This window comes from Semicossyphus pulcher, unplaced genomic scaffold (genome assembly GCF_022749685.1).
Source record: "Semicossyphus pulcher isolate SPU_LCO1_2020_fin unplaced genomic scaffold, fSemPul1.0.p SCAF_28, whole genome shotgun sequence".
NCBI classification, from domain to species: Eukaryota; Metazoa; Chordata; class Actinopteri; order Labriformes; family Labridae; genus Semicossyphus; species Semicossyphus pulcher.
Genome location: NW_027211702.1, coordinates 5,648,437 through 5,664,044, shown reverse-complemented (window position 1 = coordinate 5,664,044; position 15,608 = coordinate 5,648,437). Strand labels below are relative to the sequence as shown.

At 44.3% G+C, this 15,608-nt stretch overlaps 1 protein-coding gene across 1 annotated transcript; it reads left to right on the top strand.

Annotated features, from left to right (window-relative positions):
* The first annotated feature begins 6,358 nt into the window (after window positions 1-6,358).
* Window positions 6,359-13,090, top strand: LOC138605147 (ankyrin repeat domain-containing protein SOWAHB-like). Its single transcript, XM_069677257.1, has 3 exons — window positions 6,359-6,561; window positions 6,919-7,106; window positions 8,220-13,090. Exons 1-3 carry the CDS (start codon window positions 6,382-6,384, stop codon window positions 8,686-8,688), a joined length of 837 nt encoding a protein of 278 aa, XP_069533358.1. The 5' UTR covers window positions 6,359-6,381; the 3' UTR covers window positions 8,689-13,090.
* The last annotated feature ends 2,518 nt before the right edge of the window (window positions 13,091-15,608 follow it).

Sequence of the window (15,608 nt, the reverse complement as noted above, 5' to 3'; positions counted from 1 at the left end):
TCCATAGAGTGCTGTTTGTGCATGTGTGTATTTCGGGCCTATGTGTGTGAAGCATGTTTGTTAAAACAGAGTGAAACATTGAATTTCCCCTCAGGGATTAATAAAGTGTCTCGTCTTTGGTTGCATCAGGCAGCTGTTTTCAGTTAAAAAAGGTGATGGTTCACTACCTGCTCAGCAACAGACAGACAAACACAGGTAACTAGATTGTAAACATAGTGGAGCATTGATATTTGATATTATATGATATTTGTCTCAGGAGACCGAAAATGCTCACAGCTAGAAGGTTCCAGGTATGAATCCTGCTTCAGATGTAGTGGGCCTTCCTGTGTGGAGTCTGCATGTTCTCCCCGTGCATGCGTGGGTTCCCTCCAGGTACTCCGGCTTCCTCCCACAGTCCAAAGACTCGTTAGGTTCATTGGTGACTCTTAATTGCCCGTAGGTGTGAATGTGAGAGTGAAAGGTTGTCTGTCTCTATGTGTCAGACCTGTAATTGACAGGTGACCAGTCCAGGGTGTAACCCCGCCTCTCGCCCAGTGACAGCTGGGAAAGGCTCAGGATAAGTGGTACAGACAATGGATGGATTTTACAGGTGCCAACTCGGTCTGTAGGTACTATTCTCCAGTTCATATACTTCCATTAATCTGTTATTAAATTGTATGTAATACAGCCAGTAACAGACTGACGCTGGAAGGATGTTTCACTTGTCTTGACTCAAATAAACTATTTCTTTCTCTGAACTCTGTCTGCTGATAAACTTCTACAGCCTTCCTGTGAACTCATACAACAACAACAACAACAACAACAACAACAAAAACATTAAAGAAAATAAGTCTTCTTCTACGACCACCTGTGTGTTACCCTGCTCCTCACTCACATAAGCCCCCTGGTGGTGTGAATCATGCAGTGCATCTAAATCTTTACACATCAAGATAAACTGCTTATATTACACGGAAAAATACTTTTACATGAGCGAATTATGAACACATATCAAAATAGTTTACAATATGAAGAATTTCAGAATGAATTATACAAAAATAGTTTATATATTTTTACTTCTAACCCAGGTCAGAAAGTGGGAACTCAACAAATACTTTTAAGTTACCTCTCACATATAAAAAGTACGTACTAACCATTCTTTTAGCAAGGTAATCTGCATTATTAAAGAGCAACTTGCAGGTTCAAGACCCCCCAGTGAATGTGTAGGAAGATAATGTAGAAAGCTTTCATTAAATTATACAGACAGTCAGTGACACCTGGCGTCATGTCTGAGAGAGAATTTCGCTTCCAGGTCTAAAAAAGATGAACTGAAAGTGAGTTTTGACATTAAGGAGGTAAATAAATGTGTGCTTTTATGTCTTGTGAACCAGATAAAATCCTTCATTACCTTTTTCAAACTGTAATTTAAAGATCTGGTTTAGTATACATATCAAACATATGCTTTAGGTTCTTTTTTAACAGTATAAAACATATTTAATCAGTGATCTCTTGAATGTTATCAGTTATTTATTTCCTGCTTTATATGAATCTATCATGCAAAAGATTCATTTATTCTCTTTTCAAATATTTAGCTTAATCTTTTTTATCAACACGTTTTATAATATTCATAACACACTTTGTAAAGTGTACTGATTAAAACTTTGAAAATATTGCTGTATACTTCTGCATCACGTGCTTTTATTACGAATTATTATATAAATGTACCTGTACCTGTGAAAGTGTAACAGGAGGCATCAGTCACACACATCCGGGTTAGCTGAAGGAATGCAGCAGGTGAGGCTGTGGATAAATACCTGCGGTGGGCGGAGTTTCATTCCAGCCTGACAGAAACAGCTCACCGACCTTTGAGACCAGCAGGGAGAGAGAGAGAGACAGAAAGCAGAGTTTAGACCAGAATGGCCACAGATTTCACTCAGGACGAGGTGCTTTATTACCTCCGGAGCAGCGGAGGGTCGGTGAAGAACTCGGACATGCTGCTGCACTTCAGAAACTTCATCAAGGACCATGCGGACCGGGACCGGAACCGGGAGCTCTTCAAGAAGTTTGTCAACTCCGTGGCCACCGTTCAACAGCTCGACGGCGTCTCTTATGTGGTTCTCAGGAGGAAATTCAAAGGCAGAGTCCCCGGAGGAGGTGAAGGGGGCTCTGCCGGGCCGCCGCGACCCTCCGCCGGGAGGAACAGAGAGCTCTCTCCGGGAAAAGTGAGAGTGAGCCCGGCTGGGAGCGCGGAGAAGCCTCGGCAGAAACCTCAGCTCAGGGAGGTGACAACACCCGCCCCACCGGGAGAACCCGCCATGAAAACAATACTACCTGCAGCTGGGATCATGCTGAACAACAACAATAATGTGGAAACTAATTTAAACCTAAAACAGCAACCGGAAATCAACAAACCAGCATATTTAGGTGGACCAGCAGCAGCCCAGATCCCCAATCTGTCACACCCTCCTGCCCCAGATCAGAGCACCATAGTGGGGCAGCAGAACAGGGTGGGTTTCAGCCCTCCGCTTCCTGGGATCACACCTGTGGTCGCTCCAGTCAGACATCATGGAGAAACCAGGCAGCAAATCCCGATCCAAGAACACCTCAGAGGTAGAGAGGCTGAACTAAAGACCCTGATTCTGTCAGAGACTCATGCCCCAGGTCAGAGCTCTAAATTGGGGCAGAACAAGGTGGGTTTCAGCCCTCCACTTCCTGGGATCACACCTGTGGCCACTGCCATCAGACATCAGGGAGAAACCAGGCAGCAAATCCCCATCCAAGAGCCCCTCAGAGGCAGAGAGGTTGAACTGAGGGCCCCCAGGTTGTCAGAGCCTCCTGTCCCGAATCAGGGCACTAAATTGGGACAGAACAGGGTGGGTTTTGGCCCCATGCCTACTGGGATCACACCTGCGGTTGCTCCTGTCAGACATCAGGGAGAAACCAGGCAGCAAATCCCCATAGAAGAGCTCCTCAGAGGCAGAGAGGTTGAACTGAGGGCCCCCAGGTTGTCAGAGCCTCCTGTCCCGAATCAGGGCACTAAATTGGGACAGAACAGGGTGGGTTTTGGCCCCATGCCTACTGGGATCACACCTGCAGTCGCTCCTGTCAGACATCAAGGAGAAACCAGGCAGCAAATCCCTGTCCAAGAACCCCTCAGAGGTAGAGAGTCTGAACTGAGGACCCCAAGTCTGTCAGAGCTTCCTGCCCCGGATCAGGGCACTAAATTGGGACAGAACAAGGTGGGTTTTGGCCCCCTGCCTACTGGGATCACACCTGCGGTTGCTCCAGTCAGACATCAGGGGGAAACCAGGCACCAAATCCAGGTCCAAGAGCCCCTCCGAGGCAGAGAGGCTGAACTGAGGACCATCAGTCTGTCAGATCCTCCTGCCACAAATCAGAGCTCTAAATTGGGACAGAACAGGGTGGGTTTTAACCCCCCTCCTACTGGGATCACACCTGTCGTCGCTCAGGTGAGACCACATGAAGAAACTATCCCAGTCCCAGAACCCCTCAGAGGGAGGGAGGCCAGTCCACAGCCTAAAGGAGGTCTTCATCAGGAGCCTCCTCCTCAACAAGTCGGTTTTCAAGCTCAGGTGGCTCCACGCCGCGCTAGACACCGGAAGAGCTACAAATCTGCTGTATCTTATGATGAAGATGAGGAGGAAGAGGAGGTACCAACGAGGCGGGGTTTGGCAGGAGGAGAGTGGCCCTCGAACGTTCCTCTTGGAGACATGGGGAGGGCCATCTCTGCCTCCTCGCCGTGCATCATAGACCCTCCCTCTGTCGTCTCCTCCTCCTCATCGTCAGAGAAGAAGCTGCCAAAGATTTACGTCCAGGATATGGAAGAGGAAACACTGCCCCCTAGAGGAGGCCCAGGCTGGGGCTCAGAGTCAGGGGCAGGGCTGTGGGCGGGGCCAGGGCTGGAACCTGGGTTTTTTCTTGGTGAATCTACCCGACGCAGCCTGCCTTTAGAGACAGAGCGCTACATGCAGGCTCCAGAGGGGGCGCCACATTACGGTGTCCACGGCGACCGCCAATACCCACAGCCTGCAGGAGTTAACCTGGAACAGCGGAAGGGGGCGGAGCCAAGCCAGGGGGCACAGCTGTCATCCAGCCACAGCAACATCTTATCCTCGTCGGACACAAACCTCTCCAGCAGGGACTGGCCGGTGTCTGGCTCCCCCAGAGGATCGGGGTGGGAAATCAGCTACGAGGATTTACCGGCGAGAACAGGTACGACATCTTGATGATTTTCTGTATTTTCCTTACTGTCAACAAATCTCACGAAATGACCAAATCAACAATGAATTTATCCCACTTACAACTAATGTGTGTATATAACAGCCGGATGACAGAGGACAGATTGTGTATTGATTTGCTGCTGAAACTAGTTCCAAAGAAATGATGTATTTCTGTCTTGCTTTTTAATGGTCATGTTTGTACTCTTTTAGCTCGACATGCTTTTGCACACTCGGAAGGCTTTTCTTGAGATCTTTGTTTTATTTTTATCTTATAATTTTCATGTATTTGTCTCGGCTTTTGAGGTCGCTCTCTGGTGATGCTGCGCTGGCATTTTCCTCACCTGTCAATCAAATACTGTGGGAGGCACAATTACTTGTTTCCACCTGAAAAATCTAAACTGAAAAAGCATCCTGCCAAAAGTCCCCATAAAACCCAAATAATTGTTTACATTTTTCTTTCATCACACGTCTTGTTATGGAAAATCAATATCCCCGACAAGACCCCTCCTAGAGTCTTGCTTTCACAGGAAATGCATACATTTGCAAATCAAACAGCACTAGTTGTAGCCATCGAACAGAAACTTTAATCGAGAAACATTTGTGTCTCTTTAACTCGGCTGTATCAACAGGCAGGACCGGGAGCGGGTCTGAAATCCAGGATGTTCTCCTTCGAGCCCAAAGGGGCAGGACCGAGTCTGTGATGAACCCCGCTGACAGTAAAATCCGGGCACCTTGGCATCACTCTACAGGCGACCTCATTGACGACCAGCACTTAACAACCCGTGTGGTGCCATGGCACCTCTCCACAGGTCAGAGCTTTAGTCTCTCTGCTCAACTGATAACGTTACATTTTTTAATATTATGATATTTTATATGAAAGGGCTCGTAGTGGAAAATTGCATCGAACAGGTTGCATGTATGTGCTCATAAAAGTGTAGGCATGCTTCAGTCTTTAAAGTGAGGTACCTCATCAGTCAGTTTGATATAAAGAATGGACCACTACCTCTTTTAATGTAGGTAAAAGTAGCTGCTAATCATAATGACAGCATATCAGTATATATCTGTACATACAGCAGACATGTTAGCATTAGCCTGTTACCATTAGCAAATTACAACGTAAGCAAACTGTTATATACAAGAACAGCACAGACCTTCTCTGTTAGTTTCAACCTACTGCAACAGTCTGTTGTGTTGTAATTGTCACTGCTGCAACATGTCTGCTACATTTTTTAACCCTTTGCAAGTGTTGAAAATCCATCATCTATACCGCCTCGGGGTCACGGGGGAGGCGGGGTTACACCACACCAGTCAATCACAGGGGAGACATAGAGACAGACCACGCTCACATTCACACCTACAGGCAATTTTAAAGTCACCAGTGACCCTAACGAGCATGTCTTTGGACTGTGGGAGGAAGCCGGAGTACCTGGAGGGAACCCGCGCATGCACGTGGAGAACATGCAGACTCCACACAGGAAGACCCACTACATACAGACCAGGAACCTTCTAGCTGTGAGGCAACAGCGCTAACCACTGCAGCCCCAAAAATCAATCAGTCATTTTTTATTCTTAGGAAACTTTAAGCACAGAGCAGGTCTAGACCGTTCTCGTTAGTATATTATTTAGTGAGGCCCAATATTAATCCCACATGAGCAAAGATTCCTTTTAGCTGGGGGAAACCTCGAGCAGAACCCGGCTCATCTGCTGCAACCGGATGGGCGGAGAAAGGGAGAAAAGGAGAGGCAGAAAGAAAGAGTAAGACCCCTTTCCCACTGAAATTAGCGCGGTGACGCAGATTTTTCAAACCCGGGAAAGACCCGCTAATAAATGCCAATTGTCTCTTTTCTCATTGCCAGTGGAGTATACGCCTGTCGGTCTCTTTTCTGCTTAATATTAAAAGTATGTACTGGTGCAACTTGCCTTTACACCTGTAGTAAAGCCTCTCCTCCTCACAGGTGATCTTTGTGACGATCCTGAGGAGGCGGAGTTAAGCGAGGACTCCACCTCTTCACCTCCGCTGAGACAACCCCGCGGGGTCCCCAGGCGGCTCAGCAGCAAGCTAAGGAGCAGGATGTGCCGCAGCATGGGAGCCGACCTGGACCAGCTCCTCCAGGAGGAGGCGAGGGGAGGAGGCAGTGAAGCAGCCCGTCTGAACCGCCTCCACATGATCTCCTCCTCACTCAGCCTTCGATATGATGTGTCGTCGTCCTCGCTGTCATCCTGCTCCACCCCGCCTCGCTGCCACAGCCTCGCGGATCTGGCCGAGGGGGTGGAGGTGAAGGGAGGGAGGAAGAGTCTCCCTGCTTCTTCCTCTACTGGTCAACCCGAAGGCTCCGGTAGACAGGTGAGACTTCTAGACACGGTACTTTTTATAGACAATGTACCTTATTTCTTAGTGAATGAAAGATTCAAAATATTCCAAAAGGTTTCAGAAATCGTGTTTAAACGTCTGGTCATATTCTTGTCCTTGTCCCCTTATCCCATAACCAGTTATTTCCTGATTTAAATATATCTTTAGAGACATATTTGGATGCTTATGAATTTGAGAAATTTGGCTTATAAAAGTTTATTGGACAATGTAAAGAAAATCAAGAAAACAAGACATCCAATTAAAACAATTCCCTCTGAGACGTGACCCTAAACATCACACACCTTTCTCGCCACACTAAACACTCATTTGTTTGTTTGCTCCTGTCTTCAGTCGCTGGTTCCTCTGGAGTCCAGGGAGCACGACTGGCTGGTGAAGGGGGCGTCGGGGGCGTGGCCTGATATCTACTCTCTGTTCAGAGATGACCCGTCTCTGCTCAACCGTCGAGATTTCATCTCCGGCTTCACCGTGCTGCACTGGATCGCCAAACACGGAGACCACAGAGTCCTCAACACCTTATGGTAAGCAGCTAGCAGCTGCACATACTCCAGATAGTTAGAATAGTACAGTTTGTGGGCTCTCAAGTGGATTTTAACCTGGGACTTATTTTTACAGATTCTTGTGTCTAAATAACAAAAAGATACAAAAAGTGCTCCAGTAGATTTCATATGCCGGTAGCTGCAAAACCAACATAATCTTTCAGGACAATGTCCCAGATCAAAATAAGTCCACTAATAGTTTTTAATTAAAAAAATAGTTTTTTCCAAGGCTCAGATTGTGGAGTGTGAAGTGTCAACATTACAGGATCCCTACAGAGATAGACCTTTTTGTTTTAGGTAAGGTATGACATCGCTCTTTTCAAAGCCACCAAACTCCATTGACAAAAACATCATTTTACCTTGGAGAACTTCCTGGTCTAACACTGCTGTAATCAGTTAGCTTGTCTGTGTTATTGTGTAAATATGGTGTTTTTAATGCTTACTTCAGATACAACATAATATTTATGTAACACACAATAACAAAAAAAAATAGCTGATCATAGCAGTGGCAGACAAGCCACTACCGTGTGATACAGGGTAAAACGACTGTTTTAATCAATGGAGTCTGGTGGCTTTACAGAGACCGACGTAACAGCTGTTTCTGGTTATAAATACATAACATAACACATACACCAAAATATGTTAAAAAATACAGGACTTCCCCTTTAAAGACCTTTTAAATCCTACTGTTTAACTTGTCATGAAATGTTCTGATCACATTACTGCTCCCTGAGGGATGAGCTCTTTTAGAGGTTAATGCTTCCTTCCCCTTTGTACAAACTTTTTGACTGACCGGAAAGCAAACTGAAGGCGGCATTAAAGTATACAAAGTCGAGGGGAAGACACGAGGTTTAAAGCCAGATTTATCCTCTGGGGAATATCATTGTTTGTGACAACCAGCTGCTGCTAACACATTGCACCTTTTCCATTGGACAAACTAAGCTTAAAGAGAACTGCTGTTACTTTAACTGAGATTAATAAAGTTCTTCGTTCTCATTTTCATTGTGCACTGAAAAACTACTGAACACTTTGATTACAGCATGAAAATACATCTGAAGAATATTTCCTGATCTCTCTCTCTGCCCTTGGTTTCAGGTACGGAGTTCAGAAGGCGGGTGTATCCTTCGACATAAACGCTCGGTCAACTTGCGGACACACGCCTCTCCACATCGCCACCATCCACGGCCACAAGAACATCATGCGCCTGCTGGTTAGCAAGTTCAACGCCGACGTGAAGCTGAGGGACACTGCGGGAAAGAAGCCCTGGCAGTACCTGAGTCGCACCTCGCCGCCCGACATCTTCCAACTGCTTGGAGCTCCAGCGCGAGCGGCTTTAGGGGAAGGAGCCGGAGGAGTCGAGGGGGTGGAGTCCAAATGGAAACAGGAGAGGCAACAGCAGCAGCAGCAGCGCAGGCGTCGGAGGCATCACCTCTCCTCGGCTTCCTCCGGAGAGAGGCCGATGAGCATTACAGCAAAGGTCAAAAGGTCGTCGTCCATCGCTGCGTTCCTCAAACACAAATCGTTTCGTCACTTTCACGGACATCAATCGGACTCCTCCGTTTGAAACACTCGAGGGATTAATAAAGGTCTTATTTTGGAAAGTGAAACCTGATTGGTTTACGTACCGCTGAAATGAACAGCTGTTTGTTGGCTGGCTTGTTTCACAAACCAAAAGAGATTAAAACTTGAGTATCAGGTCATAAAGTGGCTAAAGATATGTCAGTCACGTTTCACTGGAAGTCTCCCCAACAGGCATGAACACAGTATTCTCCAAAGGGCACTTTCACACCTGTAGTTCAGTTAATGCTGCACTTTCCCTCTATCATGTAAGTTTGGCAGGGTCCCAAAGATCTCCCATTAAAATAACTGATTATGAGTATTATTAGTACTTTTAGATAGCAAATAGGCGATATTATTAATAATGCATTGGTAGGTATAGACAGCTAGCTTAGCTCTTAGCTTAATATCAACCTTAAAAGTTATAAACTTTAAATAAATTAGTTAACACAATGGTGAGAGGCCTGTGACACTCTTATTAAAGCTCTTGAACACACCTGATATTATTGACGGGGTGAAAAGTCAAACTTTGAGGAAAGGTGGAGTCCATCGCTGAGCATTAGTTGGTACTCCAGAGAAAGTATACAGTTAAAATTGTGGGCGAGGACGCTGATTCGATCACTGTTAGTGATTTCTAAAAACAAACCTGCAGTAAACCCTTATCACCACAGGTGTCGCCAAAGATGCTGAGACTGAGAACAACTTAAATGCTGCTTTTAATTTGCTTTTTAAACCAAAACACTGGAGCGGAAATATCAAGCAAATTTTGAGACAAGCATGAAACTTGGCTCGGTTGTTTTCCAGGGATCAAACAAATCTGCTTGATGAGCTAATTGAAAATCCAAAATGGCGACCATTATTGAAAAAAGGCCATTAGCCGAGAAAAAATACCAAAAGATTGATGGCTACAGATGTTAAAACCAATGACTGTAAATAAAGATGGACGACGCGTCTCCATCTGCTCTCATTGTATAAAATTAAGGCCAAACACCCCCTGAGGCGGGCGCTGCCGTCTTGCACTGATTACATTTTGAGCCAGAGACTGCGTAGTAGAGATCAGTGGGTGAAGCCGCCATAGCCACTTCCACTAATTAAAACACACACTTAACTGACCGGGAAAAAAAGACAAAGATCCGGCACGTCGGCGTGTTTAACAGCAGAACAGCTTCTTGTGTCGGTCTGAAGCAGATATTCACGCTGATGGAAAGTTCAATGACTGTAGTGTTAGTGTTAGTTGCGTCTCCTCTCGCCGTTCCTCCTCTACTCTGCTACTCGGGAACAGAACGCTGCAGGTGCCCCATTCGTCAACAGAGCTGTCAATCATGAGGCCACACCCCCTTTTTATAGCATCAAATAACTTATTAAAAATGAACTTGTCAGAAAAATGAACACTTGGACATAAGTCAGCATGATAAGAACTAACTATAATGACAGAAACCATGTTTGAGAGAAATGTATTTGACGTGTATTTAGATTTTATAGTTTGACTCATGTCCCATCTGTTAACATGGAGGAGGCGGGCTTTATGAGCTATACTGCAGCCAATCAGCAGGGGGCGACAGAGAGGCTTCACTTTAAGGGAGTTGTCATGTCGGCCATCTTTTTATATACCTTACATACATACCTTCAGATGAAAACAATCGAAACAGTCAGGGGACGCAGTTTGGAGCTCTGTTAGAGGACACATGCAGTTACTACTCATCACCACAGGTGTCGCCAAAAACAACATGTAGATCTTTGAGACGTCTACAGTTAGGACCAGCAACACCAGCATTTACAGTTTTTCAACTAAAGGTCGTAATTAATTTTAGTTCATCACATTAGCTGTTTCCCCCATCTATTTGTACCGTCTGTTCTCTGCTTGAGTAAAAAGACGCATGGTTTGCAGCCAGCAGTCAGATAGTCAGGCTAGCTAACTAGCATGTCAGCTTGCCGGCTACAGAAGCTAGCTAACTCGTCCCTCTTGTAGCCACTGCGTCAATTTCTGATCTGATCACGGCACTTACAACCGCAAAAAACGGCAGTTTGAAAAGGCACCGTTAGCTGTGGATTAAAGTGTAGACTCTGCTTTTGTTCACTCAACGTAGCATGAACCTCTTTTCAATCTCTGCCAACATATACATGAACAGGTTTAACAGGATTTACTTTATGCTCTGCTACCTGATTCAACAGTCACAGCAGCTTCTCTCACAGTTACATTTAGTTTACTCTGGATGGACAAAACTCATTAGTACCTCATTTTACTCGATCTGAAACTCTCCTTCCTGCTCTGTTTGAGTATATTTCCTGGAGTGTAAAGGAACCAAAACCCACCAAACACTCAGGATTACATCTCAGGAGAAGGAGAATAACTTTCTCACAGTCGACTGCATTTTTGAAAGCTGTGAACTTTTGATCTTGCTACTTTGTCATCTTCAGTTTGGATCTGTTTCTGGTTCCTGCAGTGGATTAACAAACCCTCTATGATATTCTTAACTTGTGGGTGTGTGGTCTTCTTGAGCTCAGTCCAAATAACTGCAACAACAGGGAGTTTCAGCACCCTTGCTTCAGTTTCACTAGATACAAAAACCAAAGAAGAGACTGTATCACAAAGACTGCTCGCTGGGAGGGGAGAGGAGGTGAACTGCAGCACTTTGCAGAGCGGCTCAGGTTTCACAGCGATTGTCTGATGTCATTGTGGAGAGAGGAAAAGAAAAACAGAACAAGGTGGAAGTTTATGAGCCGCGGGGCAGAAAGAGAGCGCTCCAGTTTCAGTCGGTTGCTGTGATTCACTCACAGGAGACGGAGACGACCCTGCAGCTTGTTAACACTCGTCAAACACGTATGAACTGTAATATGTACTTACATTCCTCATGTTCCCCAAGCGTCCTTATGGACTGATTTCCTTTCTTTCAGGCAGCATTAATTCTCAGAGGCCCTTTGAGCTGGTGGCGTTACCTTGGAGGGTGAATTTGGGTGTTTTTGTAGCTTCATTTCTCTCAGTGGATTGTTCTCCAGCTGAGCTCAGGGAACGAGGGAGCACCCCCCACTCTCCAGTCTGCATGCTAAGCTTACAATCTCCTGCATAGCTTAATTTTATTGTACTGATACGAGAGGGGTTTTATTCTTTGCACATGGTTTGTTCTAGATATGCATGTTTTTTTTCATATGCACAATCAACCATTTCTGCTTTCAAAAAGCATCCACAGAGACCACAGAATCCCAAACACCTTCTGGTACCAAGCTAGCAGCTTTACTTACTCCTGAAAGACATAGTTAGATTAATATGATGCTCAGTGGGTTGTAAACTGCTTACATGGAACACTAACATGCTTCCAATAGTCTTGATGTTTCCTGCAGGCAGTTTAATTTGGGTATTTTTGGCCCTATTTTACTGACTTGAAGGTTCTTACCTTTGTGAAATGCTCCAGTAGATTTCGGTCTCAACACGAGGTTTTGGAGGCAAATGTACCTGATCAAAGTACGTCTGCTAAAAGTGCCTGACAGAGGAAGACCTTTTTAGTTAAGATAAGATCTGTTTTATAACCCGAAAAGCCATTACCATCCAAAAACAAGCCTTTTTAGTGGACTTAAGTTGTGCATTTGCCCCCAAGCATGACTTGCTGCCATCACAGCCCATCTCACAGCTGGCTGAAGCAATCTAAGAGAGTAATTGTTCGCCCCCAAAATACGTAAAATAGGACCCAGGTTTACAAACAGCTGAACTTACCTTCTGTAAGTTGAGTGCAGAGTAATCGAACTGACAGAGGAAAGAACAACAAAAATACGAGCCAACTTCACAAACTAATCCGCTACCTTTTCAGACCAGTTGTTGTAAACTGTTTATTTTGTTCGCAGTCTTTACGCATGCTTTTGTCACCTTGGCTTTCTTTCTTCTGTACGCTTGGCTTGTTTTTTTCTACAGTAACATTATTACTGCATGGTTGTGTGGTGCATTCAAGTGCTGCTTGGACATCTGAGACTTCAACTTGGTGGTTAAACTGCATTTTTTAAAGCAGGATGCTCCAAGTGATTCACATGTTTGTTTAATTGCTTGTAGGTTTGTCTTAGTCTGCACCACTGAAGCTTTACACCGTTACTGGAACACATGACTGGCAGATTTCTAATATCCACACAACTAGAACACAACTCTGACTTTGCTCGATGGTCTCAGTGGAACAAGTGTCTGCTTTGAAAGGAAGGAAATCGATTTAAACTGATGGAAAAATATAAACAGCACTGTATTATAGAGGATTTATAATTAGCGGTTTAAGGCATGTACAAACTGTAGTATTGTTCTGTATCACTCACCACCAGGATGAACCTGTTGTGCATGAGAGTTGTAAATATTTCTGCTCTAAAGTTTACTGTCATTTATTGTACGATGGAGATGTAAAGTATTTCTGACACCAGGGCTCAAAGTTTATACGCTGAACAAGTATTAAACATGTTTTACAGCTGCAGGTGTCGGGCTTTTATTGAATGTCTTAAAGGTTGTTGCTCTTCATAGATACCCTGGATTTACCCCACACTGTCTATAATAACTCAGCCCCTGAATTAGGACACGTAAAGCATTCTTGTTAACAGCAGAGGTGACACTTGTTGCAAAAAGAAGTTCTTATCAGTTGATTTATTCCCTCCGTAAACATTTTCCTGATGAGTTTATGGTCTCAATCTCCAGTTTCAAGTCTTCTTCAGCACAGCATGATGTTCGTTATGTTCGCATGTAGAGTAAAATAGATGATAAAGCAGGGTATTCTTCAGTGCGTGGCTACCTGTGATTGGAGTTTTTCAGTAAATACATTTTGTTACACAACAGTAAGCCCTGACTGAGTAATGTTATTGATCAAGAGGCATTCCATGATATAAGCTGTGTCCCAATTCAGAGGCTGCATCCTTTAAAGGGCGTATTTGAAGCCTGATTGCGTCACAGCGCCGCAACGTTGGCTGTACCGTTTTAAGGCTCCTTCAGATGCTGCCGACAAATGCGTCCTCCTTTTCCCAGGCCACGATGGATCCATCGGGTTTATCCTTCGTGGCCCAACGTATCCCGAGATTCATTACGTACCAATTCAAGCAAGATGGCGGACTCTTAAACAGCAGAGGAATAGACTTAAAACGTTTTTGGTTTTAACTATGGTTAACAAATCAGGGAAAGGGAGCCTTGAAACAAATCATCTTTAAAATAATAGGTTGAGTTATGTGAGGTAAGTTAGCTAGTTAGCCCGCTAGCTACCTTTTGCTAGGTGTCAGGAGTAGCGTTTGGTGACGCAAGATTAAGGGCGGGAACAGCTGGTGACGCAAACAGGAAATCCTCTGTAGATCAGACCGTCTCATTTCAGTTCGGCCTTAGCGTCTACACAGAGAAATTGCTTAATAAAAAGCCTGCTATTTGCAAGCCAAAATCAGCATCCAATTAATCTCAAGGTTACCATGAATTATATGCACCTAGCTCACTAAGCTAGCGCTAGTGTTAGCTGATAAGTGAGTGTTCTCTGACTCCTCCCTCCTCTCCAGCACCACGTGTCCAAATATGGTCACTTCTGCCTAAAAAAAACAAAACAAGAAAAGGAGCCAAAATTCAGAAATATTCAACAAACCAATAGGTGACGTTGCAGCGGTTTTTAAAGTAAAATAACTCATTCTCTGCCCAAGGGTAATTCATAAGCTAGCATTCGGAAATAAATGAAAAGCCTGGTATGGTGAGTACAGATCATTTACCTGCCTCTTAGTGCTAGAGTTTAAATTCCAGTCACTGTCTGTTAGTCCAATAAAGCGCACAGCAAGTCAGATTATTTGTCTGATATTTACATGAACAAATCTCCAAAAGGCTCCAACAGCACTTAAGCCTTAATATAATGCAAACAGGTGAGCTCTATAAAGATTCTCCCCGTACAGTTGTCATGAAGAGACAAATGAGCTATAGAGACCCAAACTTTTTGTACCAGGCTGTAAACATGTTTATTTCTGTTGTAAAGTTTAACATGGGGCTCTATGGGGACTGACTCACTGCTGGAGGCAGCCTCAAGTGGCTGCTTAAGGAACTGCAGCTGTTGGGCCTTCTGCACTGACTTTTCTCCGCCCTGGAGGTGTTGTTGGTTACCCAAAATGACACATAGAAACTGAAGGCTGAGTGGGTTTTGTATTACATCATACTGTACGAGTTCTGCCTGTTTCTAGGTATCTGAAATAATTACTCTTCTATGTATTCACACACAAACAAACAGATTTGAGCTCCACCTCAGTGACATAGTTTCATTGGATTGTGTTCAGTGGGTCCGCCCAGCTGGTTTCAAATACCCCCGTGTCTGGTACCAACTTGTTCAATCTTTGTGGAGAATCACTGCAGGCTGAAGGACATGTTTGCTCATGACTCTGTGTGTTATGCTGTACTGTGAGAACAAGGTGATTGTAGAGTTTTTGTTTGAACAAGCTCAGCAGGTGTGCATTCTGAAACAGCCGGTCCAACCTGTGCTGTATGTGGAGTTACATCGTTATTTTGTCCTTCTCTTTCATATCAAATTCTGGGCTTGCAAAATATTATACTACTATGTGTTCATTTTTAGAAAAGAAAACAAATAAAAAATACCACATTTTATGCATCAACCATGTCATGTGTAGCGCCCCCTAGAGGGAAAGGGAAACATGCTTTAAAAGTTTAGCTGATATCTCAGTTTTTGAACATTACTTTTAGAAGTGAAGTAATCCCTTATTTGTTCTTTGATTCCTGATATTAATGTTTTTTTTTTACATTTACTGAATTGAACGTTGTGACCTTTCACCCCTGAACACTATGATGGAGTATAAGGGCAATAGCAGAGAGAAAAAAACTGAGATTACGAGAATAAAGTCGTATTTTTAGGCTATGGTTAGCCTGTATTTTATTTTGAAGGGGAATATCAGAAGAGTAGCCAGCTGCCTGCGCTAAAACAACTAAAATCAAGTCAT

Coding starts and splice junctions, on each gene's coding strand:
- LOC138605147 (XM_069677257.1), top strand. CDS start 6,382: ATGATCTCCTCCTCACTCAGCCTTCGATATGATGTGTCGTCGTCCTCG. Junction 6,562..6,918: donor CCGAAGGCTCCGGTAGACAG/GTGAGACTTCTA, acceptor TCCTGTCTTCAG/TCGCTGGTTCCTCTGGAGTC. Junction 7,107..8,219: donor AGAGTCCTCAACACCTTATG/GTAAGCAGCTAG, acceptor CCTTGGTTTCAG/GTACGGAGTTCAGAAGGCGG.